General features: G+C 40.4%; 1 protein-coding gene across 1 annotated transcript in view; it reads right to left on the reverse strand.

The window, feature by feature from the left end:
- Positions 1-5,896: 5,896 nt before the first annotated feature.
- Positions 5,897-25,157, reverse strand: part of LOC117695144 (cancer/testis antigen 55-like) — a 23,583-nt gene continuing 4,322 nt past the window's right edge. Inside the window, exons 3-7 of the mRNA XM_076918998.1 lie at positions 10,071-10,249; positions 8,989-9,173; positions 7,382-7,526; positions 6,634-6,746; positions 5,897-6,130 (exon numbers count right to left, since the gene is read on the reverse strand). Coding sequence (XP_076775113.1) covers positions 5,936-6,130; positions 6,634-6,746; positions 7,382-7,526; positions 8,989-9,173; positions 10,071-10,249 — 817 coding nt within the window. The 3' untranslated portion in view covers positions 5,897-5,935. The remainder of the gene's footprint in view (positions 6,131-6,633; positions 6,747-7,381; positions 7,527-8,988; positions 9,174-10,070; positions 10,250-25,157) is intronic.

The following is a 25,157-nucleotide window of genomic DNA, read 5'->3' on the forward strand; positions in this document are numbered from 1 at the left end:
TCCCACATAATTGTGCATACAGGTGAACACCTGCATAAAACACACACAAACACAAGAATGAAAAAGAAACTCATGTAACCATGGAGATAATTTAGAAATAGTTTAAAATCATTTCATGGAGCTTTTCATAGGGCATTCTTAGTAGGAAGTAGGGCAGTGCATAAAAATTCAATAGTTCAAATAATGTTTGCAAAACATGTTTTTCTACCATAAATAGGAACTCTTCTGTAACTAGAATCAATCTGTACTATTAGATACAAGTTTATTCTTTTAAGTATCTATATACATAAATTTATTAAAACAGATTAGAAAACAAATTCTTTCTCACCACCAAATAGAAAATTATATCTCTGGGAAAACTCCATGATATCAATAATTCTTATAAAAGAACAAATTGTTATTACCTCTTTTTAAAAGAATACTGTTTCCCAAACTGTGTGTGGGGTCCCAGGCCTGTAATTCTAGCACCCGGGAAGCTGACAGAGGACATCTATAGATTAAGCCTAGACTTGCCTTCATAACAACTTCCAGGGCAGTTGGAATTCACAATAAACAGTAAGACCCTGTCTCAAAACCAAGCAAGCCATCTACAAAATTAACAAAAGACTCAACAAAAGAAACTATTAAAATGAGGTCATTCAATTGAGAAACTTCAGGACTTTCTGTTCCACAAAAATTTATTTTAATTCTGATTTTTTTATTTATATATATGAATGTTTTCCATGTATGCATGTGTGTTTAATACATGTGTGCTCACAGAGATCAGAAGAGAGGCTCCGATCTGGAGTGATACATGGTTATAGATGATCTAGAATTATGGACTGTTGTAAGCTACCAGGTGGATGACGAGAACCGATTAGAAAAAGGAATTCAGCAAGAGTCTCACAAAATAAATTTCATGAATGAGAGCTGATGCACAGAAACACGCCTGGGTACTACCACTTAGTCTGGGAATAAAAAGAATTGCAACTCTGTCCCATTTGTTCTTGCTTCTAAAGATGTAGTTGAGTCACACACATCTAAAAAGTATCATTTTCACTTTTTAAAAAATGATGGAAAAGTTCAAGTGCAAAAAATTGTTTTATAATCACAAAACTTGCGTAAAATCCTGTGAGGAGAAGGCATTAAATGACACTTAATGCAGAACACTGATTAACATTTCCTTTTATAGACACTGATATATAATTTTAAACAATTTTCTGAAAACATTTAAATCTCCAACACAACATACCTCCAAATTGATCCAACATACTGTGTATTTCATCTCTGTGAAGAAAGGACAATAAAAAATTAAAGCTGGAAATATAGTTGATGGGTGGGGCGTTTGTCTAGCACACACAAAGGTTTACACAGAAAGTCCTTTAAATTATTCATAATAAATACGTATTGTTTTGGTTTGTAACAAATGTCATATGCATATAAAATACATGTTGGGCAACCAGAGTGAATTTGTGTTAATTATATTTAACAATTAATACATGTATGACCCACACTACATTCTTCATAACTCTCCTACTCTTGCTGAGACCCTTCTTCTTCTTTCTAGCTGGTACCCCTCTTATTTTTATGATATTCCCCTTGGCTTTGTGTGTGTACATGTGAAGAGCTCATGCAGGTGGTCCTATTGTCCTAGTTGCTATGTGTTTGTGATTCCAAGGCCTCAAGGAATCCAGACTGGGCTTCAACTGGATATAGAGCTAGTGTAGGGACCACAGACACTACTTTTGAAGTACTCTATTGAGCTGACAAAAAAATATTTGAAAATATTACCCCATATCTTCATCTGTTTCTACAGAAGATGATTTATCCTCATCCTTGTCAAATGCTGGGCTCTTTTCTGTATTGTAAAAAAGAAATGGAAACATTTGAAATTATGCTCTAGTAGTAATAGTTAATAAAGTACTATGGATTTGCATTCCCCTGGAAGAACTGATCATATGAGTTTATGAAGCAGCTTTAGAAATGACATAATTTCTTTGCAGGTTTGATAAAATAAATTCACAATTTGCCAACATTTTATAGGAACAATGTTCAAGCCTTTTCCTGGGGTAAAAAACTAGCAAGTTATTTTTTCTCAACATACTGGGACTACAGTGCCAAGAGAAAGTACCTGCATTGCTAAGACTCTGCTATAAGAAGAAATACTTATAGATAAAATTAGAAATGAAGTATATGAAAACCTTTAGCAAAGTTTTATTCCATTTCAGGTAGCTAGGTAAAAGTCTAATAAACTACAGGACACACTCAATGGCCAACACTGAATAATATGCTTTACCTTCAGAAAGAGCGTTCTCAGTAAAGTTTATATCATCATCTTCTTCATCATCAAAGTCAAAAAGTATCAAGCCCTCCTGCTTTGGTACTGCCATGACTTTCTTAAGGTCCCTTCTTCTATTGGTAAACACTCAGATGTCTTCTTAGTTACAGATGAAAAAGAAGAAGAAGAAAACTCTAGTTATCTGAATCCAAAGGTTTCACTTAAATAGTAAAAAATGTCAAAAACTCAAGTAGTTATCTTAGCACAATAAAAGATCGATTATTCCCTTTTTTAACATTCATTTTAAACACTTTTTCTTTATCACAGAATTTTGTATGCATAGTCAATATGGTGGCATATACACCTCATTTTCCCTTACCATCTCCTCCATGTATCCCACTTAACATGTCCCTCTCCCTCCCAACTGTGTTTTAAAATCCTTTTAACTTACTTCTTTAAAAAAAACTTCTTTGAACCAAAGTTAACAATCTGTCATTTCTCAACTTAAAAAAGGCAAAACCAGGCCAACCTATACTATGTGAGTCCTCCCCCCTTTAAAAAATGATCAAAACGTGTTTGCACTTAACTTCTGGGACATCTGAAGTTTGTTCCTATCTCCCACAGATTCTTTTACAACAAAACATGAGCAATTATGCATGTGTGTATCTCAGTGTTAATGTAAAATCACAGTGCTATCCAGAAAAATAATCAGCATGACAGCTGTCCATTCATGACAAAAACACCCAATGCTCCAGATACAACCACCACCCACCACCACCACCCACACAGAAAGGCCTTATTTATATTGGAGAAACTGGGGATTGGGTGAAGCTGACAATTTCAAACATCTGAAGATTGTAAGTTCAAGGCCAGCCCAAGCCAGGTCAGCCTGAGCTACAAAGGCAGATCCCATCCTACAAAAGTAAAACTGACAGAAAATGCTGAACTTGGTGGTGCACATCTATAATCTCATAGGTGGGCGATTGAGACTGGAGGATCAGTGGTTAGAATCCATCCCAGATGACTTCTCAATGTCTTGCCACGTCTCTTTTTGTTTTTCATTCACTCTTCCTTCATTCCTGCCATCCCCCGCCCTGTCTCCAACGTCCATACCGAACGTCCACACCACAGAGACGACAATGAAGAGGGAGGAATCCTCAGTTTGTTTCTAATGGACTCTGGACACCATACAGGACAAGCACCAGGGACCCAACGGCTCCTCGCCCACAACCCCCAGTCCTGCAGTCAGCTCTCTGATCCTGTCCCGAGGCCCCAAGAGTGTGTCCTCCAAGCGTTCCCAATCCTCGAAGGCCCAGGCCTGTTCAGTCCTCTGCCATTAGGATGGTACTCCACCTCCATTTTACTCTGAGGCCACGGGAAACGCCAACCAGGATTTTCCTCACATAGTGGCCGCCAGGGCTTGAGATGCCCCACCCCATCACACCTTGATTAATTACTGTCCAACCACCCTGACTGTCACTTACGGGGGCTCCTTCACAACCGCACCCTCTCAAACTCGGCTCCTCAGAGGTGACAAACCGTTTCCAGCAGTGCGGCCCTGGGTCCTCTGAGGACTCTTTGTGATTTGAGCTGGAGAAAAGCTGGTCCCACCCAGGGACTGCACTGATTGGCTGAATGAACCCTGAGCATGGGCACATGGAGCACAAGGCACTGAGGGTAGAAGAGAGCTCGGATTCTCTCAACCTGTATAGTTATGCATAAATACTGAGCCATGATATGGGTGATTTGAGCCCGGTCCTCTGCAAGAGCAACAGGTGCTTTTAACTGCTGAGTTATTTATCCTTTTGTTCACTTACACGTACTATTCTGACCTCTTAGGACCACGGGCACACATCTGTTCTGTTTAAACACATGCAGGTCAAACACTCACACACAGAAAATAGGGATTTTGTAAAATTAGGATAGTCCCCTATAACTCCTTTCTTCCTATTGTCTTGTCCAGCTTCCTTGTGAGGAATTGTTGTTGGGATTTCTGGGAAACTGAATTATGAAGCCATTTTCAGTTGGGGAGAGGAAACTTTGCTGCACCAGCATGTAATGGAGTAGGCTTCTTGCCTCAAGTTCAGCAGCATTTTATATTTAGAAGAGCAGAATTGAACAAAGAGGGAGTACAAATACAAAAGCATGTATAAATGATGGCAACAGGACAGGGTAAAGTTACATACATGACCCCACCTCCTCAGCACCTGTCCTTGAAGATACAGTAACTGTGGCAGGGTCAGCTCAAGAAAACTCTGTCAGCACTGGGAAATTTCTTTTGTTAATATGTGGCACTTTGGGGACCTTATATCACATTGTCTCCTGTTTGTCAGAATCCTTTATAACCATTCTAAAGGACTCGTCTTATAGTGGTAGAAGAACTGGAGTCTGTTTCGATACTGTTTCTAGTTGTGACTCCACAATCTCCATCCTAACTCCTCCAGAGTCACTTTTCTCATCCTGGAAGATGAGAGGCCTGGAGACTCTATGATGTGATTGGGTTAAATTAGGGACACCCATTAGAAAGGAAGATATCAGCAAGTCACTCCAGATTATTAGTGTATGTGTGTTGCTTGGATAACCAGCCAAGCAGTTGCTGCCTGGAAAATCATACCCAATTCATCTGCAATAAAAAAAAAAAAAAAGATGTGGGATAACAGTCAGGAGATGTTGGCAATTATCCCAAACAGGGTGGTGGCTACCACAATGGTGGTCAGAAGGTTTATGGCTGCTCTGAGTATGGTGGGGTTACCAGTTGTGGTGAATTGCTGATAAACATAATCAAATAGGCTTTGTCTGAGCATCCCCTCCTTCTAGAGACTGGATGGCCTTGCAGTTTCACACAATGGACACAAGAGCACTGGATGGCTCGGCACTGGAAACCTTCAAGGGATCTGAACCTTAAGCCATCTGAGGTGAGAGATCTTCTCTAGTGGTCTGTGGTCAAAAGAGCCAATAGAAGCTTTGGCATGAGTGAACTCTTGGGTGGCAAGGCAGAATATAAAACCAACATTGGAGCTTGGGGTTCTGGGTTCTGAGTGTAGGGATGGTCACACCCAGGAAGAAGGGTATATGGTGAAAGTTCTGAATCTTGATCCACTGCCTGGAAGATAGGTGTCTTTTACAGGGTTGAACCTCTAAAAGATGAGGACAACAGTGGATTCCTAAAGGGCATGCAATTGAACCCGATCATCGGGGTGAAGCACAAGGCTGTACCAGGTACTAATATAAAGCAACTGGTCAGATAGCCTCAGTCTCCAGTGTAGGCCCCCCTAACACCTCAGATGGCAACCAGGTTCAGGATTCCTTCTGAAGGCTAGAAAATGATGAAGGAAAGACAGACAACTTCTCAGAAGTACAACAATCTGAAAGCAATTTTCATGGCACCACCTCTGAACCTAATAAAAGTCTGCTCAGTCTTTTTGTTTGAAGTAGACCTGAGTCTGATCTATCATTTCTCTGAATTGACTATTTTGTACACGATCATAGGAAGAAAATCTATAAATAAGCACTATATTTACCAAATGGAGTGCAGATAGAAAATTAAAATTATCATAGAGAAAAAAACATTGGAAAGGCAAAAGAGTCATAGCTCACAGATGTTTGGATTACGTGCCCATATTATTTTATTACACCATGACCACAGACAGAAGTCTGAAAATGAATGACAAGGTCTGGTTAGTTCACCATTTGCAGTGGGGTCATTGATACTGCTCTCCAAGAATAGCGTGGTTGCATAGTGTCCACAGCAACAATATCCACTATGTCGTATAATCCTGGTATATACCCAGAAGGTATGTGGAGAGAATCGAGGGTAAAAAAAATGGTAGATTCCACCATGCCATTTCTTCCATCAATGCTGGTAACACAGACCTATGATGAGAAACGATGACACTGAGTCTAGGGAAGGATGTAACCCACCTCAGATGGCCCTCCACTCCCCCAGAAACCCAGATCCAATCAGCAGATCCCTCGCCACATCATAACCTCACACTCTACTTCCCTGTCTTTACAACTCATTCTCAGACTATCCTAACCAAGGTCTGACCCGCCTTCATCAGCAAGTTGCCACACCTCAAACCTAGTGCACTCAAAGTTTCTCCACAATTTTCTCACAACCAAGACAATTTTCTTACTGTTGTCCATGGAACAGCCTAACGTCAAAGAAAACACACACTTGAGGAAATAAACACACACACACACATACACACACATGCTCACACACACAAACCCACGGGAAGAGAGAGAGAAACACTATATTATTCTCTGCTTATTTACTTTTCAATCCGTGAACACAAAATCTTGGTCAGGAAAGGGATCAGTAAGGAGGAGAGGCAGCTGCCTACCCATGACAAGACAACATCAAGGTCAATTACCTCTTCCATATTCTGAGAGTTGAGGGGGCTTGCAGAGTGGATATTCATGTTTGAAGTGCCCGGGTTCATGGAATACTCAACCAGCAGCAAATCTCCATTGAATGGCCTGAATCCTAAAACAACCATGGAAGTGAGATTATGTATTAATACAGTCAGGGTCACAGGACATTTCTAGGGCCTTACTCACTGCCATATGCTGACTAACATTTCCTGCACGTAAAGTAATTTTCCAAACACTTAGACCTCTTAAGTATCTTCCTATAGCAAGGAAAGCAGAAAGCTATGTAATCACTGATTCTTTACAATGACGTGTTCCCCAGGCATCGAGAAAGACATGTGATGCAAATATTTTCAAGATAAATCCCTTATAGTTATGTAATGCTGTCATTGATTCGATCTTGAATGTATCCAGGGGCAGTGTCACAAAGACTAGAATCTCAGGACCCAGAAGCTTAGTGGCTGGGTTTCCTAATCCCATGCACAATTCTCAGATGTGTATGAGTTTCTGGTAACTTTGAGGAACCCTATGTGAAAAACCAAAGTTAAAAAGCTACTTGGCAAACAAAATCAACTGAATCAAAACAACCACATGGCCACACGGTGATGGTCATCACAGGGGACAGGAGCTCTAGGCAATATTTAAAATACTACCCTTTTCCCCTGTATTGTACCCTACTTTCAGTTTCAAGGATGCTCAAGCCCAATACTTATATTTCTTGTTCTATGTTTTGAAAGCTGTAAGTCCTACCTCCAGAAAACATGCATAACGGGAAAAACATGTCCTTGCTGATATAGATGTTGTCTTCAGTTACGGAGGTGACACATTTGATACAAAGCCTTCTGCCAAGTTTTGATGGCTCACTGCCCTCAGGAAGATTATTCATAGCTTTCACCTATAAGAGGAGGCAGTGAGTGCAAGTGGAATAAAAATTTCATGCAGGAGATTAAAGAAAACATAAAAGAATAAATACATATTTTTCTAGTAAATATATTTTTGTGATTATGGAAAAATCTATAGTGAATCCCTTGTATGAGAAGATCAAGAAGTAAAAATTATAACTATCATTATGATGTTAAAAAATCAAAAAAACTTTAGGACTCTGCTTCTCTGTTTTCAATTTTACCATGATTTTATAATGATAATAATAGTTATAGTAATAATAATAATGCATCTGATTAATACTGGCAAAGGGATCTTCTGTGGCCTGCTATTGAGACTCTCAATTGGAAAAGCATAACTAAGAATAACTTGACAATAGCCATCAATATATAAATAGTTGAACTGAAGTGAGACTTACATCTGTAAGTCATCCAAAATTTATAGTAGTATTTAAAATTTTGATTTATGTTAAATGTACTTTAGTTGGGGATGAAGAGTTAGCTCAGGGTTTAAGAGCACTTGGTGTTCCTGCAAGGGATCCGGTTTAAATTCACAGCACCTACTTGGAGGCTCACAACCTCTTCTACCACCAGGTACGCATGCTGATCACAGATATACATACATGTAGGCAAAATACTCATACGCATAAATAAAAAAAATCTAAAAATTAAAGTAAGCAAGAAAGTGTTCTTTAACTGCCATAGAAAAGTGTATAAAACATACTGTCCTGCTGATTCTGCTAGTTGGATGTTGAATAGAAAATAGCTGCTTAGTATATGATAGAAGTTACAGGATTATACAGAACCGTCATTTACATGTTGTTGAAATACTAAGAGAAGAAAAAATATTTAGAAAGCAAAGAAGCATCACTGCATTGAAATATTAGAAAATCAAACCCATTAATCTCAGATAAGTGGAATGTCAACTTTGACCATATAGCAACATTGACTGAATCTTATTTAAAAAATGGGATTTCACCATGTAACTGGGGCTGGCTTGGAACTCTGCAGATCAGGCTGGCCTTGAACTTGTAGAAATTTCTCTGCTTCTGACTCCAGAGTGCTGGAACTAATGCAGTATACCACCATGCTCACCCAATGTAGTGGTTTGAATGGTGACTTCTGTAATGAGCTCAGATATTTGAACACTTGGTCCCCAGTTGGGGGCACTGTTAGGAGAGGTTTAGAAGGTGGGAGTTTGCTGGAAAGAAATGGAAATTTTAGAGATTACAAGCATTTCTAACCCTGCCTCTTTGCTTTGTGATTGTATTTGAAGAAGTGAGCACTCAGCTACCTGTTTCAGTCACCATACCTGCTGCTTTCTCCTATGCCTCACGGCCATGATGGCCTCTTGCTTTTCTAGAACCATAAGCCCAAATAAATGCTCTTCCTGAAGTTGCTCTGATCATGGTATTTTATCACAGCAAGAAAACAGTAAGCAGTACAGTAAGAGACTCTGGATAAACTCAGCCATACCTTGATTGCTTTGAAGATATGATTTCTTGGGTTTTCTTCCACAAGTGCAAGGACATTTGTCCCTATGTTCAGAGGCATGTTGTCACTGATTAAGTTCATATTAAAGAAGATGGTTTCATTAATCCAGCCATAGTCATTACACAGCGAGGTCACAACTCCCTGAATAGACTTGAATTTGGAGTTATCTACAACACAAGTAAACAAAGGTCACACGGGTTCATGTCAAATGCAAGCACCCACTATAGACAAGTTCGTTTTTGAACACCCTTGTAGATATGAGCACATAGCATCACTCCTCTGACCATAAGACAACAGCCATCACTGCATCCTAAGGTTGTGACTCACGAATGGCACCTCCATGGCATCTATTTCAGCTGTGGCTGACCTGTTCCAGTGGGAACACAAGTGCTATGTTCATCTACCTGCTCAGGAAGCCCCTTTAAACTCCCACTGTTACTAGTATATGCCTGACTCAACAGCAACAGCAAATGCATAGCCATAGCTCTACATTCTCCAACATCCCTTCTGACAAAGCATTAAAAGATATATGCAGATGTAAGGACACGTCGCCAAATTTCCTTTTGCTCTTCATAAGTCTTATGGATAAGTACTGTTTGGGGATCTGCCTCCTGTACCATGCTGGGACAATTGGTCACCTTCCTCTATAGTGCCTTCCTTACAACCCTGCCTCCTGGCTTTAGATACATGTGTTCAGGGAAAACAAGGCTGAATTCACTCTCAAAGTGCGATGTTCCCTTTCTCTGGGGGATAGCCAAAGACATCTTTCAAGGGCAAGATGCGAAGGCAGGGACATTACAGCCCAAAAAGACTTGTGTCACGTGTTCTGTGAGTTGGTCCAAACACCCTCCTGATTTGGCATACCACAGGAGCTTGGGGCACAGTTCAGTACTGGCCTTACTTGGAAACTCAGGAACATCCTCTTGCTCAATGGCCACTCAGGATGGCAGCAGGTCCCTCTCGGCTCTTTGTGCCCCACCGCAACTTAAGGTGGAGGAAAGCCTTTCTGAGGAGTCTCCTTGGGTGGGGATTGAAGGGGGGAAGGGTGGGTGTTCCCAGATTACCTATATGATGTTCTTGCGATGTTTCTTCAGACATGTTCTTCCCATGAAAGCATCCACTGTACAAGGTGGTACAAGTTGTACAATGTTGGGATCGCCACCAACCTGAGCAGTGACCACGGATTTCAGATGACTCAGTACTCTTCCTTTGTCTGACTCTCAAGATGAGAATTTCCCAGCCTCTGTGAGATGATAATGAATGGCTAAATGGAGGTTCTCAGGAGAGCCAGGGACAGGGTACCTCCCTGGCTGCTGCCAGGTTTCCTTATAAAACTCTGTCTGGGGAGATCCCACCCCTTTCCACTGCCTAGCCAATGAGAGACAATGGTATATGTACGTCACTGCTTACGTCATTGGCTATGGACATTTGGTCCCACCCACCCATTGTGAATACACCAACAGGAAGGCCTCTGGAAAAGCTGCTTGCAGTTGCATCCTTGCATACTCAGTGTGCTTTTAAGGGCTCTAGCTGTTTTCTACATTTTCATGAGAGGGTCGAGAGTTTGTTGTAGGAGGTGTGGAAGGAACTCTCATACCTGCTCAGCCCAGTAAAAATCATGCTTGGTTATGGATATGAGCACTAGCCAGGAGGCTGGCTAGTTAAGGCACTTGTTGCCTTTAGTGGAGGCCCGTGTTCGGTTCCCAGCACCCACAAAGTAGCTGACAACTGTGAAAACTTTCAGTTATATTTGTTCCAACACCTTCTCCTGGCCCATCCCACACCAGGAATTCAAGTAGTGGCCACATCTACAAGTAAATACACATCTACAAGCTGGAAATGGTGGCCAATGCTGTCAATACTGTTAATGACAGGTCTCTGGAGACAGGGGCAAGAGGTTTCTGTGCATTTGAGGCTCAGCTCCTCTGCATTCTCACTTCTACGCCAGCCAAAACCTCACAGTGAGACCAAACACAACAAAAAAACCACAAAAACTATCTGTACATATGTAATAATTTTAAAAAGCACTAGAAAATTGTTGTTAGAACCCGACATAGTGTGTGGGTCTGTGTGTGTCTGTGTGTTTGTATGTGTGTGAGAGACGGGGGAGAGGCAGAGGGAGAGGGAGAGGGGCAGAGGGAAACATCTGACAGACTTCTCTGTGAAGCAGAAATTGCTGAAGGACTGCCCTATCTTGTTTTTGCAGAGTTCATCAGTTGATTTCGCAGTGTCCTGCTTGTCCACAGGTGTGACAGCATGCTGTTAGTTGTAGAGGCAAGGGCAGCTTTTTGCCCACTGGCAGCTTTGCCACAAACAAGTAAACTTCATGTGCCTGTCGTCTTTTTTGAAGTAGCATGGAGGTGCTGCCAGGAACTGACATGTCTCACTGTCATGAAAAGCCTTATGGTATTGAAACATCTTAAATGCCATGTTCTGTTGATCTCTGAAGTGTTTGACGACCATCTATCTACCTAGAATCTATCTGTATAGACAAATATTACTTGTTTCTAGCTATGTATTTTGCATTTACCTTTGAAAACATCTACTGGAGGCTAAATAAAGTTTATTTCTGTAACTAACTAAACCGGTACCTAACATAACCATAAATTTGATTGACTGACTATACACTTGCATTTCTAAATTATCCTAAACAGTTTTTAGTTGTAGCTTAAAAAGGGACTAGAATTTACATTACATTGATAAACGAGTTGCATACTAGATAAGAGATAAATAGAGATAGAGGAAAGAAAAGAAAGTGAAAGAGATCCCTTAATCTAACTTCCTTTATATTGTTTTCCCCTGACCAAGACCATTAGCAATTTGTAACCAACCCCCTTTAAAGGACTACAAACATCTATCTCCCACCAAACAATAAAAAACCACCACCACACTTCTGGGGAAAGGACAAAAATGCTTCCTGATCTCTCAGGGCCATGACATCTTTTGGGTACCCTATGAAAATTGGAATATTGGCCAAGTCCTAGGGAAGCTAACTGTATCATTTGCTGTCCAGTCTCTCTCTGTGTGACATGAATGTACAGTGCTTAACTGAATCTTGGCTGGAACAGTCTGTGAGGTTGCAGCATCTCAACTAGGCTTTTTGAAGCTGTTCTGGATGCAGATTTTACTTTATTTTCTACATTGGGACTACTGTCCCCCTCCTCTCTGTCCCCCTGTCACAGAGCCCCTCTGACCACCACCCCTTACCTTCTCCTCTGAGAAGTTGGGCACCCCTGGACATGCCACCACCATATTACATCAACTCTCTGCCAGATTAAGGGCATCCTTTTTCACTGAAGCCAGGCAAGGCAGCCCTGTTGGAGAGCAGATTCCACAGAAAGACAACAGATTTAGGGACATAGGTTTTTGAGGAAACACCAACCAAGCCAGCCTGTGTGCCTGGATCATCCGGGATACTTATCTTGTTTTCATTGGTGTCTGGTCCTCTTGTTCTCAATGCACACAAACTTTTCAAGGCAATATACTTTGTTTGTGTTAACACACGTGTGGCATATATGGTGTGCACAAATCAGCTAAAGATGAATCTTTGCTCATTGTTCAAACAGGTAAAAGGCATCAAACATTATAAGACAATTTAGACTATGTAACCAAACTGTGATATTAATCTACAACCATGCCATATGAAAGGGTTGCATGGAATGATAAGTAATACCGACTCTGTAGCCAAAAAGATTTACTGACTACTGCAGAAACATTCACGTTTCAGCCAGTTTCGGAGATGTTTCCATGTAGAGGGATCAGCACTTATGTCACCCATTTCCTTGTTGTTCTTGGTTTCTTTATCCAGGTCCACAGCCCAAATTTTCAGGTCTGTACTATTGCAGTAAATATTTAATCTCCTCTGAGCTCCTTGCACTTCTTGCCATCTGCCAGAATTCTCTGGATTCTAGAATAAACACACACACACACACACACACACACACACACACACACACACACACACTTATATTTTGATATGCCCTGACTAGCTCAATGGGTGGATGCTTCTACACCTCCCCATGGCTCGCACACACTGTCCTCCAGTATTTCTGAGTTAACATTTTGAAATCTATATTTCATCTCTGGTGCCCTGTGTCCTTCTGGGTATGCCTCTCATGGGAACTCTTTCCCTTTGCATCTATGTTCCTCCATTCTACTCTTCTGCCCCTTCATGGCCTGGTCCACCCTACTCCCTCCTATGGTGGAATTCCTTCATCTCCTCTCCTGGGCCAGGGAATTTAAAAGTTCTGCCTGTCTTCCTGCTCAGACATTGACTGTTGGCAACTTTATTTCCTAATCAGAGCCAACTAGGGGCAGGCAGGCTTCCTTAGCCTATGTGCAGGACACTGCAAACAGGTTTTATGGGTAAGACAATTAGCATGAGAACACAAGATAGTACACTCCCCCATCAAATCAAATCTGTATTAAATCTGAAGGAATCCACAGCTTTGCACTTTCTGTGAAAAAACAAAGATTAACTTCTCCCCCAGTGCATCACACTTCCTGACTTCCATTCTCAAGATAACACACCCTTAAAATAATTCAGCAGTCCTTTCTAAAATCCAATGCTTTTCAGCAGCTGTGCTGCCTGTCTCATTGACATTTCAAACATTTTAAGTCAATAAAGCATTATGTAATCTATCTCCAGGAGACCTTACATCCCCCTTCGGTTTAGTAAGCATTTCCTTTTAAGTCCTGTTAGATGTCTCCACAATTGCTTGTCCTGTAGGATTGCAAGGTATGTTAGTAATATGGTTTATATTATAATATTTAAAGAACTGTTATAGTTTACTGGATACACGACTTCATAGCATTATCAGATTTTACCTGTAAAGGTATTCCTAAAATAGCCATCACTTGTAATAAACATGAAAATACAAAATCAGCCTTTTCAGAACTCAAGACAGAGCCCATTGGAATCCTGCATAGTGTCAATTGTAGGATGTACATACCTTAGTTTTCTAAATTCTGCAAGACAAAACACATCAGTCTCCCAAATTTCATTTCTTTGGTGACCTTAAGGGTTACTTCTGGCAGGTAATGGAGCTTGATTATATAAAGAACAAGTAGAACATGTTTTTATAATTTCTTTGGCTTCTTGTCAAGTTATAGGAATTTGTATCTAAACTTATACTTTTTACATGATGCCTTAACGAAAAATTAAAGCCTTTAATACATTTAATTCGTTTCCTACTGATAATTGGTCTAGCTCCTCATTTCCTAGTACTGATGTTCCTGGAAAACTTGTATGGGAATATATATATATATATATATATATATATATATATATATATATATTCTTCCCAAACTTGATTAACGAGATGCCCATAAAAATGCAAGAAGCTTATAGAACACCAATTAGAGTAGACCAGAAAAGAATTACGTCCCGTCACATAATAATCAAAACACCAAGTGCACAAAACAAAGAAAGAATATTAAATGCAGTAAGGGAAAAAGGCCAAGTAAGATATAAAGGCGGGCAGTCTGAGGCCTGCAGGTGAGTGCACCCAGGAGTCCACCAGACACATTCTGGGGGATCCATAGAACCCATAGCCAGCTCTAGCACGCCCCTTCCCCAGCTCGCCCCTCCTGCAGTCTGAGGCCTGCGGGTAAGTGCACCCATGAGCCCCCCAGACACATTCTGGGGGATCCATAGAACCCATAGCCAGCGCTAGCACGCCCTGTCCGGCGCTCGCCCCTCCTGCAGTCTGAGGCCTGTGGGTAAGTGCACCCAGGAGTCCCCCAGACACATTCTGGGGATCCATAGAACCCATAGCCAGCACTAGCACGCTCCTTCTGCTGCTCGCCCCCCCTCCGGTCTGAGGCCTGCAGGGTCTGAGTCCCAGACCAGACCTCTACCAGGTCTGCAGTTGTATGGACCCTGGATTCCACCTGAGACATACTGGAAGGTCCGCTCAACCCAGAGCCACAGAGGAACAACTGAACTCAGAGTGTCAGACAACATACCCTGAGATATCCAAGAGGAGACACTGCACCCAGAACAGCAGACATCTAGCTGGACTGTTACCTTGGAGGCACCATATCCTGAGGCATCCTAGAGATACCACTGTAATCAGGGCAGCTGGAAAAAATCACAGAGACATCTGGACTCCTAGAAGACCAAACAAAAGCGAGACAACTGGAAAGACAGGCTTCAATCAGAGACAGAAGTACAGGTAGCACTAGAATTAACCAGATGGCAAAAGGCAGGCGCAAGAACGCAAGCAACAGAAACCAAAGTTACATGGCATCATCAGAACCCAGTTCCCCCATCAGAGCAAGCCCTGAACACCCCATCACACCAGAAAAGCAGGATTCAGAATTAAAATCACTTCTCATGATGATGATAGAGGACTTTAAGAAAGACATAAATAAAACTCTCAAAGAACAGATAGAAACCCTTAGAGAGGAAACACAGAAATCCCTTAAGGAATTGCAAGAAAATGCAACCAAACGGAGAAGGAATTAAACAAAACCATGCAGGATCTAAAAATAGAAGTAGAAACAATAAAGAAATCACAAAGGGAGAACACCCTGGAGATAGAAAACTTTAAAAAACTATCAGGAGTCATAGACACAAGTATTACCAATAGAATACAAGAGATGGAAGAGAGAATCTCATGTGCAGAAGATACCATGGAAAACATTGACACAACTGTCAAAGAAAATGCAAATACAAAAAGCTACTAACCCAAAATATACAAGAAATCCAAGACACAATGAGAAGGCCAAACCTAAGGATAATAGGAATAGATGAGGGGGAAGACTCCCAACTTAAAGGACCAGTAAATATCCTCAACAAAATTATAGAGGAAAACTTCCCTAACCTAAAGAAAGAGCTGTCCATAAATATACAAGAAGCCTACAGAACTCCAAATAGTTTAGACCAGAAAAGACAAACTTCCCGCCACATAATAGTCAAAACATCAAATGTACAAAACAAAGAAAAAATACTAAAAGCAGTAAGGGAAAAAGGCAAAGTAACATATAAAGGCAGACCTATAAGAATTACACCAGACTTCTCACCAGAGACCATAAAAGCCAGAAGATCCTGGACTGATATCATACAGACCCTAAAAGAACATAAATGTCAGCCCAGACTACTATACCAGCAAAACTGTCAATCATTATTGATGGAGAAACCAAAATATTCCATGACAAATCCAAATTTACACAGTATCTCAACACAAACCCAGCACTTCAAAGGATAATTGGTGGAAAACTCCATCACAAGGAGGGAAACTACAACCTGGAAAAAGCAGGAAAGTAATCTTCCAAAAACCGTAAAAGAAGGTAGCTACACAAACATATCTCCACTGCCAATAACAAAAATAACAGGAAACAACACTCATTTTTCCTTAATATCTCTTAATATCAATGGACTCAATTCTCCAGTAAAAAGACATAGACTATCAGACTGGATACGTAAACAGGACCCAACATTTTGCTGCATTCAGGAAACGCACCTCTGTGGAAAGGACAGACACTACCTCAGAGTAAAAGGTTGGAAAACAATCTTCCAAGCAAATGGTCCCAAGAAACAAGCTGGAGTAGCGATTCTAATATCAAATAAAATCAGTTTTCAACCAGAAGTAATCAAAAAAAGATAAAGAAGGACACTTCATATTCATGAAAGGAAAAATGTACCAAGAGGAACTCGCAATTCTCAACATCTATGCCCCAAATGTAAGGGCACCCACATACATAAAAGACACTTTACTAAAACTTAAAGCATACATTGCACCCTACAAAATAATAGTGGGAGATTTCAACACCCTATGCTCAGCTATGGACAGATCATGGAAACAGAAACCAAATCAAGACACAATGAAACTAACAGAAGTTATGAACCAATTGGACCTAACTGACATCTATAAAACATTTCATCCTAAAAAAAAAGAATATACATTCTTCTCAGCACCTCATGGTACCTTCTCGAAAATAGAGCATATAATTGGTCACAAAACAGGCCTCAACAGATACAAAAAGATTGAAATAATCCCCAGCACCTTATCAGACCACTATGGATTAAGACTTGTCTTTGACATGGACAAAAACATCAGAAAACCGACATACACTTGGCAACTGAACAATGCTCTACTCAATGATAACTTGGTCAAGGAAGAAATTAAGAAAGAAATTAAAGACTTTTTAGATTTAAATGAAAATGAGGACACATCATATCAAAACATGTGGGACTCATTGAAAGCAGTACTAAGAGGAAAAATCATAGCTCTAAGTGCTCACAAAAAGAAAGTGGAAAGAGCATACATTAACAAATTGACAGCAAACCTGAAAGCATTAGAACAAAAAGAAGCTAGTATACCCAAGAGGAGTAGACGGCAGGAAATAGTCAAACTCAGGGCTGAAATCAACCAAGTCGAAACAAAAAGAACTATACAAAATATCAACAAAACCAGGAGCTGGTTCTTTGAGAAAATCAACAAGATAGACAAACCCTTAGCCAGACTAACCAAAGGGCGCAGAGACAGCATTCAAATTAATAAAATCAGAACTGAAAAGGGAGACATAACAACAGAAACAGAGGAAATTAAAAAAATTATCAGATCCTACTACAAAGGCCTATACTCAACAAAATTGGAAAATCTGGAGGAAATGGACAATTTTCTAGATAGATACCAGGTACCAAAGTTAAACGAGGAGCAGATAAACCACCTAAACAGTCCCATAACGCCTAAAGAAATAGACACAGTCATTAAAAATCTTCCCACCAAAAAATGTCCGGGGCCAGATGGTTTCAGTGCAGAATTCTTTCAGACCTTCAAGGAAGACCTAATACCAATCCTCTTCAAGTTATTCCATCAAATAGAAACAGAAGGAACACTACCCAATTCATTCTATGAAGCTACCATTACACTCATACCTAAACCACAGAAAGACCCAACAAAGAAAGAAAACTACAGACCAATCTCTCTTATGAATATTGATGCAAAAATACTCAATAAAATTCTCGCAAACCGAATCCAACAACACATCAAAACAATTATCCATCAAGATCAAGTAGGCTTTATCCCAGGAATGCAGGGATGGTTCAATATTCGGAAATCCATCAATGTAATCCACTACATAAATAAACTCAAAGAGAAAAACCACATGGTCATCTCACTAGATGCTGAGAAAGCATTTGACAAAATTCAACATCCCTTCATGTTAAAAGTCTTGGAAAGATCAGGAATACAAGGCCCATATCTAAACATAGTAAAAGCAATATACAGCAAGCCAGTAGCCAACATCAAACTAAATGGAGAGAAACTTGAAGCAATCCCACTAAGATCAGGGACTAGGCAAGGCTGCCCACTCTCACCTTACCTATTCAATATAGTACTGGAAGTCTTAGCTAGAGCAATTAGACAACAAAAGGAAGTCAAAGGGACACAGATAGGAAAGGAAGAAGTCAAAATTTCACTATTTGCAGATGATATGATAGTATACTTAAGTGAACCTAAAACTTCCACCAGAGAACTCCTAAACCTGATAAACAACTTTAGCAATGTGGCTGGATATAAAATCAACTCAAACAAATCAGTAGCCTTCCTCTACTCAAAGGATAAACAGGCAGAGAAAGAAATCAGGGAAATGACACCCTTCACAATAGCCACGAATAAAATAAATTATCTTGGAGTGAATCTAACAAAGCACGGTGAAAGATCTGTATGACAAGAACTTCAAGTGTCTCAAGAAAGAAATTGAAGAACATCTCAGAAGATGGAAAGATCTCCCATGCTCCTGGATTGGCAGGATTAATTTAGTAAAAATGGCTCTCCTGCCAAAAGCAATCTACAGATTCAATGCAATACCCATCAAAATTCCAAATCAATTCTTCATAGAGATAGAAAGAGCAATTTACTAATTCATTTGGAATAACAAAAACCTAGGATAGCGAGAACTATTCTCAACAATAAAAGAACTTCTGGGGAATCACCATTCCGGACCTCAAACTGTACTACAGAGCAGTAGTGATAAAAACTGCTTGGTATTGGTACAGAGACAGACAGGACGATCAATGCAACAGAATTGAAGACCCAGAAATGAACCCGCATACCTATGGTCACTTGATATTTGACAAGGGAGCTAAATTCATCCAGTGGAAAAAGGACAGCATTTTCAACAAGTGGTGCTGGCTCAACTGGAGGTCAACATGTAGAAGAATGCAAATTAATCCATTCTTATCCCCTTGCACAAAGCTCAACTCCAAGTGGATAAAGGACCTTCACATAAAGCCAGGTACACTGAAAATATTAGAAGAGAAGTTGGGGAAGACCCTCGAATACCTAGGGACAGGGGAAAAGTTCCTGAACAGAACACCAATGGCTTAGGCTCTAAGATCAAGAATCGACAAATGGGACCTCATCAAATTGCAAAGCTTCTGTAAGGCAAAGGACACTGTCAACAAGACAAAACGGCAACCAACAGATTGGGAAAAGATCATTACCAATCCTACATCTGATAGGGGGCTAATATCTAATATTTACAAAGAACTCAAGAAATTAGACGCCAAACAACAAAATAACCCCATTAAAAAATGGGGTACAGAGCTAAACAAAGAATTCTCAACTGAGGAAACTCGAATGGCCGAGAAGCACCTTAAGAAATGCTCAACATCCTTAGTCATCAGGGAAATGCAAATCAAAACAACACTGAGATACCACCTCACACCAGTCAGAATGGCTAAGATCAAAAACTCAGGTGATAGTAGATGCTGGCGAGGATGTGAAGAAAGAGGAACACTCCTGCATTGTTGGTGGGGTTGCAAGCTGGTACAACCACTTTGGAAGTCAGTCTGGCGGTTCCTCAGAAAATTGGACATAGCACTACCTGAGGACCCAGCTATACCACTTCTGGGTATATACCCAGGAAATGCCCCAACAAATAACAAAGACATATGCTCCACTATGTTCATAGCAGCCCTATTTATAATAGCCAGAAGCTGGAAAGAACCCAGATGCCCTTCAACAGAGGAATGGATACAAAAATGTGGTACATTTACACAATGGAATATTACACAGCTATAAAAATAATGAATTTGAGAAATTCTTAGGTAAATGGATGGATCTAGAAAATATCATCCTGAGTGAGGTAACCCAATCACAAAAGAACACACAGGTATTTACTCACTGATAAGCAGAGATTAGCCCAAAAGTTTGAAACAACAAAGATTCAACTACCAGATGATACGAAGCTCATGAAGAAGAAAGAACAAGTGAGGATGCCTAGGTCTTTCTTAGAAGGAGTAACTAAATAACCAAGGGAGCAAATATGGAGACACAGTGTGGGTCAGAATCATAAGGGGGGGTTGTAGGGAGACCATTGTGTCTGGGTATTCATTCCATAGGCAGTCACCAAAATAGACGCTGATAGGGATGTCAGGATGGGAAAGCTGACAGCAGCCTGATAAGGCTGTCTCCTTAGAGGTCTCTCAGAGTCGGACATACCCAGAGACAGATACCCACAGCTATCCATTAATCTGATCAAAGTTCCCAATGGAGGAGTTAGAGAGTAAATTGAAGGAACCGTGAACCATAAGGGCTGGTGGCCCTGTGAGGAGAGCAAGAATACCAACCAGCCAGAGCTCCCCAGGGTCTAAACCACCAGCCCAGGAACACATAGGGAGAGACACATGACTCCAGCTGTATATGTAGGGGAGGATGGCCCTGTTGAGCATAGGTGGGAGACAAGATCATTGGTACCCTGAAGGCTGAGCACTGAGGGGGGGGGATCTGAGGGTGGGGAGGGAGGCTGGGGGTAGGTGGGTAAACACCTTCATATAGGCAGGAGGAGGGGGGATGGGATAAGGGGTTCCTGGGTGGTGGGGGAAATATGGTAAGGGGATAAAATTTGAAATGTAAATATTATATCCAATAAAAGAGGAGGAAAAATAGAAAAGTGGTTAGAACCAACATTCTTAATAAAATGTCAGCCCTCTTTAAAAAAAAAAGAAACTATCTTGATACTAAAATTTGTGTTGAGAATTGTATATTGCAGAATGATCAGCCTTGGTGTATCTATCTACTCAACAAGCAAGCTGGGCAGACCTGCTCAAACCTCGGAGGTCCGTGAATTCCATCTGGAGGCAGCGAAGACACAGCATCAGAGGATTGTCAACTTGCTCTTCCCCCCCACTCCTCTTCTAATATCTCAATGCCCATAATCAGCTTGAAGAAGCTAATGATGAGTCAGCGCCCCTATTCCCTGGGCATGGGGACTAAGGTGGTAAATGTTGGGTTGTCTCCCTAGGGAAAAGTAGTGGTTTTGTCGGAATAGAGAGGATTAGCTAGGGGTTACATGCATAGCCATAACCTATTAGTAGAAATCTGTATAATTAACATCAAGATGAAGATATAAATTCTTAAATGGCACCAATTTACTTTGTTTACAAATTTTAAGGTTTTCATTGGCATGAGCTTCTTAGTGATATAAGAGTGAGATGAATATTGTTTACTCTCATAGGCATTGTACCAGTATAACACACTTAGGAATACAAAGCTTAGACCCAGTCCTTCTTCAACTTTTTTAACTGATTTGAGATGGTCAGTCTGTGAGTTAAGGGACTATAGAAAATTCATGGCTTGGAGTTTATTATAAGGGTGTTCTCTATGTTTTATTTAGAAATAGCTGAGTGGAGTTAACAGGCAACAGTCCAGATTACCTTACATGGATAGCTGGTTTTCAAAACATCAGAAATCCTTAGAATTGACATGACAAACATTTCAGTATTAATGTTCATTTTCATTAGAGACCTGTCTGCTCCGGACAGCTTCCTATGTTAAATTCTAAGAAGAAATTGAACATCCTTGGAGTTACTCCAGTTGTGGTGAGACAGCCACTAGGCAAGAATTGCCACTTTCCTTCTACAGACAAATTACTGTCCAGAAAAGGACACACTTGCAGAATAGTCGACTGATTATATCTGCCTAGACAGAGTAATCAGCCCTTAATAATTCTGCAGCACTAAGGTCTGTCAGATGATTCTAGGCCAGAAGGCAGAAGAACAGATGCTCCAACGTTTTGAAGTAGAGCAAGTGTCCAGGTGTTCAGAGGTCTCTATAAATTGGCTAAGTTTTAGAAGCTATGCTTTGTGCTTCCCACAATTATAGTCAACTCAGTCATTCTGGATTTCTGATGGGGTTGAAAACTTATAGCTATTTACTTTGAGAGAAAAGATCTGAGTGTATGGTCATCAGCTGACATTCATCCTAAAGCCAAGGAAAAAGCCAGGTTCAGAACTAAGTGTTTTAGTTAGGATAGATGACAGAGGTGCTGGTTAGTCAACAAATGGATGGACTGGGTATTAGGACTATCTTGTACCTCACTGGTACAAATAGGCATAATTATGCTCTAATTGTATTTTGAGAGAAAAGTTTCCTTTTAACAGGAAGGGTGATGTGTAGGAGGAGCTAAGGTGGGAGGAGTACTGAGAGGAAGAAAAGGAGTAAGAAGAGGAGAAGAAGAAGGAGAGGAGAAGCTAGGTGATGAAAAGAGAGATAGAGGGGGGAGACAGGGAAGCAGATGTTCATGTATCTCCACCAGTCAAAGATAGTTGATATATCTAGGTTGGGTAGTGGGTTACACCTCTGATTGAAGAATACCAAACTTATAAAGCCTATGATTAACATTTCTTAAAAAAATGTATAAATGCAAAATGAAAAGGGGGCATGGGATAGGGGTTTTCTAAGGGGGGGGGAATGGGGAAACAGGATGGTATCTGAAGTGTAAATGAAAGATCTAATAAATAAAATTAAAAAAAAAGAAAGGACAATAAAAAATTAAAGCTAGAAATATAGTTGACGGTGGGGCGTTTGTCTAGCACACACAAAGGTTTACACAGAAAGTCTTTTAAATTATTCATAATAAATACGTATTGTTTTGGTTTGTAACAAATGTCATATGCATATAAAATACATGTTGGACAACCAGAGTGAATTTGTGTTAATTATATTTAACAATTAATACATGTAGGACCCACACTACATTCTTTATAACTCTCCTACTCTTGCTGAGACCCTTCTTCTTCTTTCTAGCTGGTACCCCTCTATTTTATGATTTTCCCCTTTGCTTTGTGTGTGTACATGTAAAGAGTTCATGCAGGTGGTCCTATTGTCCTAGTTGCTATGTTTTTGTGATTCCAAGGCCTCAAGGAATCCAGGCTGGGCTTCAACTGGATATAGAGCTAGTGTAGGGACCACAGACACTACTTTTGAAGTACACTATTTGAGCTGACAAAAAAAAATATTTGAAAATATTACCCCATATCTTCATGTGTTTCTACAGAAGATGATTTATCCTCATCCTTGTCAAATGCTGGGCTCTTTCTGTATTGTAAAAAAGAAATGGAAACATTTGAAATTATGCTATATTAGTAATAGTTAATAAAGTACTATCGATTTGCATTCCCCTGGAAGAATTGATCATATGAGTTTATGAAGCAGCTTTGAGAATGAAATAATTCTTTACAGGTTTTATGAAATAAATTACACATTTGCCAACATTTATAGGAACATGTTCAGCCTTTTCCTGGGGTAAAATCCTAGCAAGTTTATTTTTTCTCAAAATACTGGGACTACAGGGTCCAAGAGAAACTACCTGCATTGCTAAGACTCTGCTATAAGAAGAAAATACTTATAGATAAATTTAGAAATGACAGCATATGAAAACCTTTAGCAAAGTTTTATTCCATTCAGGTAGCTAGGTAAAAAGTCTAATGAAACTACAGGACACAATCAATGGGCCAACCACTGAATAACATGCTTACTCAGGTAAAGAGCGTTCTCAGTAAAGTTTATATCATCATCTTCTCTATCATCAAAGTCAAAGAGTATTAAGCGCTCCTGCTTTGGGACTGTCATGACTTTCTTAAGGGCCCTTATTCTATGGTAAAACACTCAGATGTCTTCTAGTTACAGAAGAGAAAAAGGAGAAAACTCCAGTATCTGAATCCAAAGGTTTTCACTTAAAATAGTAAAAAATGTCAAAAAACTCAAGTAGTATTAGCACAATAAAAGATCGAGTATTCCCTTTTTAACATCATTTAACACTTTCGCTGTTATCACAGAATTTTGTATGCATAGTCAAATATGGTGCATATACACCTCATTTTCCTTACCATCCTCAATGTATCCACTTAACATTGGACCCTCTCCCTCCCAACTGTGTTTAAAAACCTTTAAATTACTCTTAAAAAAACTTCTTTGAACCAAAGTTAACATCTGTCATTCTCAACAAAAAAGCAAAACCAGGCAACATATTACGATGTGAGTCTCCCCCCTTTAAAAAATGATCAAAAGTGTTTGCACTAAATCCAGCGACATCTGAAGTTGTTCCTTATCTCCCACAGATTCTTTTACAACAAAACATGAGGCAATCTGCATGTGTGTATCTCAGTGGTAATGTAAAATCACAGTGCTATCAGAAAATAATCAGATGACCAGCTGTCCATTCATGACAAAAAACACCCAATGCTCCAGATACAACACCACCACCACCACCCATCCCACACAGAAAGGCCTATTTATATTGGAGAAACTGGGGATTGGGTGAAGCTGACAATTTCCAACATCTGAAGATTGTAAGTTCAAGGCAAGCCCAAGCCAGGTCAGCCTGAGCTACAAAGGCAGATCCCATCCTACAAAAGTAAACTGAAGAAAATGCTGAACTTGGTGGTGCACATCTATAATCTCATAGGTGGGCGAGTTGAGACTGGAGGATCAGTGGTTAGAATCAATCCAGATGCCTTCTCAATGTCTTGCCACTATCTTTTTTGTTTTTCATTCACTCTTCCTCATTGCCACCCCGCCAGCTCCAACGTCCATACCGAACGTCCACCACACAGAGACGACAATGAGAGGGAGGAATCCTCAGTTTGTTTATAATGGACTCTGGCAAACAATAAAGGACAAGCACCAGGGACCCAACGGCTCCTCGCCCACAACCCCAGTCCTGCAGGCAGCTCTCTGATCCCTGTCCCGAGCCCCAAGAGTGTGTCCTCCAAGCATTCACAATCCTCGAAGGCCCAGGCCTGTTCAGTCCTCTGCATTAGGATGGTACTCCACCTCCATTTTACTCTGAGGCCACGGGAAACGCCAACCAGGATTTTCCTCACATAGTGGCCGCCAGGCTTGAGATGCCCCACCCCA

Source organism: Arvicanthis niloticus, chromosome X (genome assembly GCF_011762505.2).
Source record: "Arvicanthis niloticus isolate mArvNil1 chromosome X, mArvNil1.pat.X, whole genome shotgun sequence".
Classification (NCBI taxonomy): domain Eukaryota; kingdom Metazoa; phylum Chordata; class Mammalia; order Rodentia; family Muridae; genus Arvicanthis; species Arvicanthis niloticus.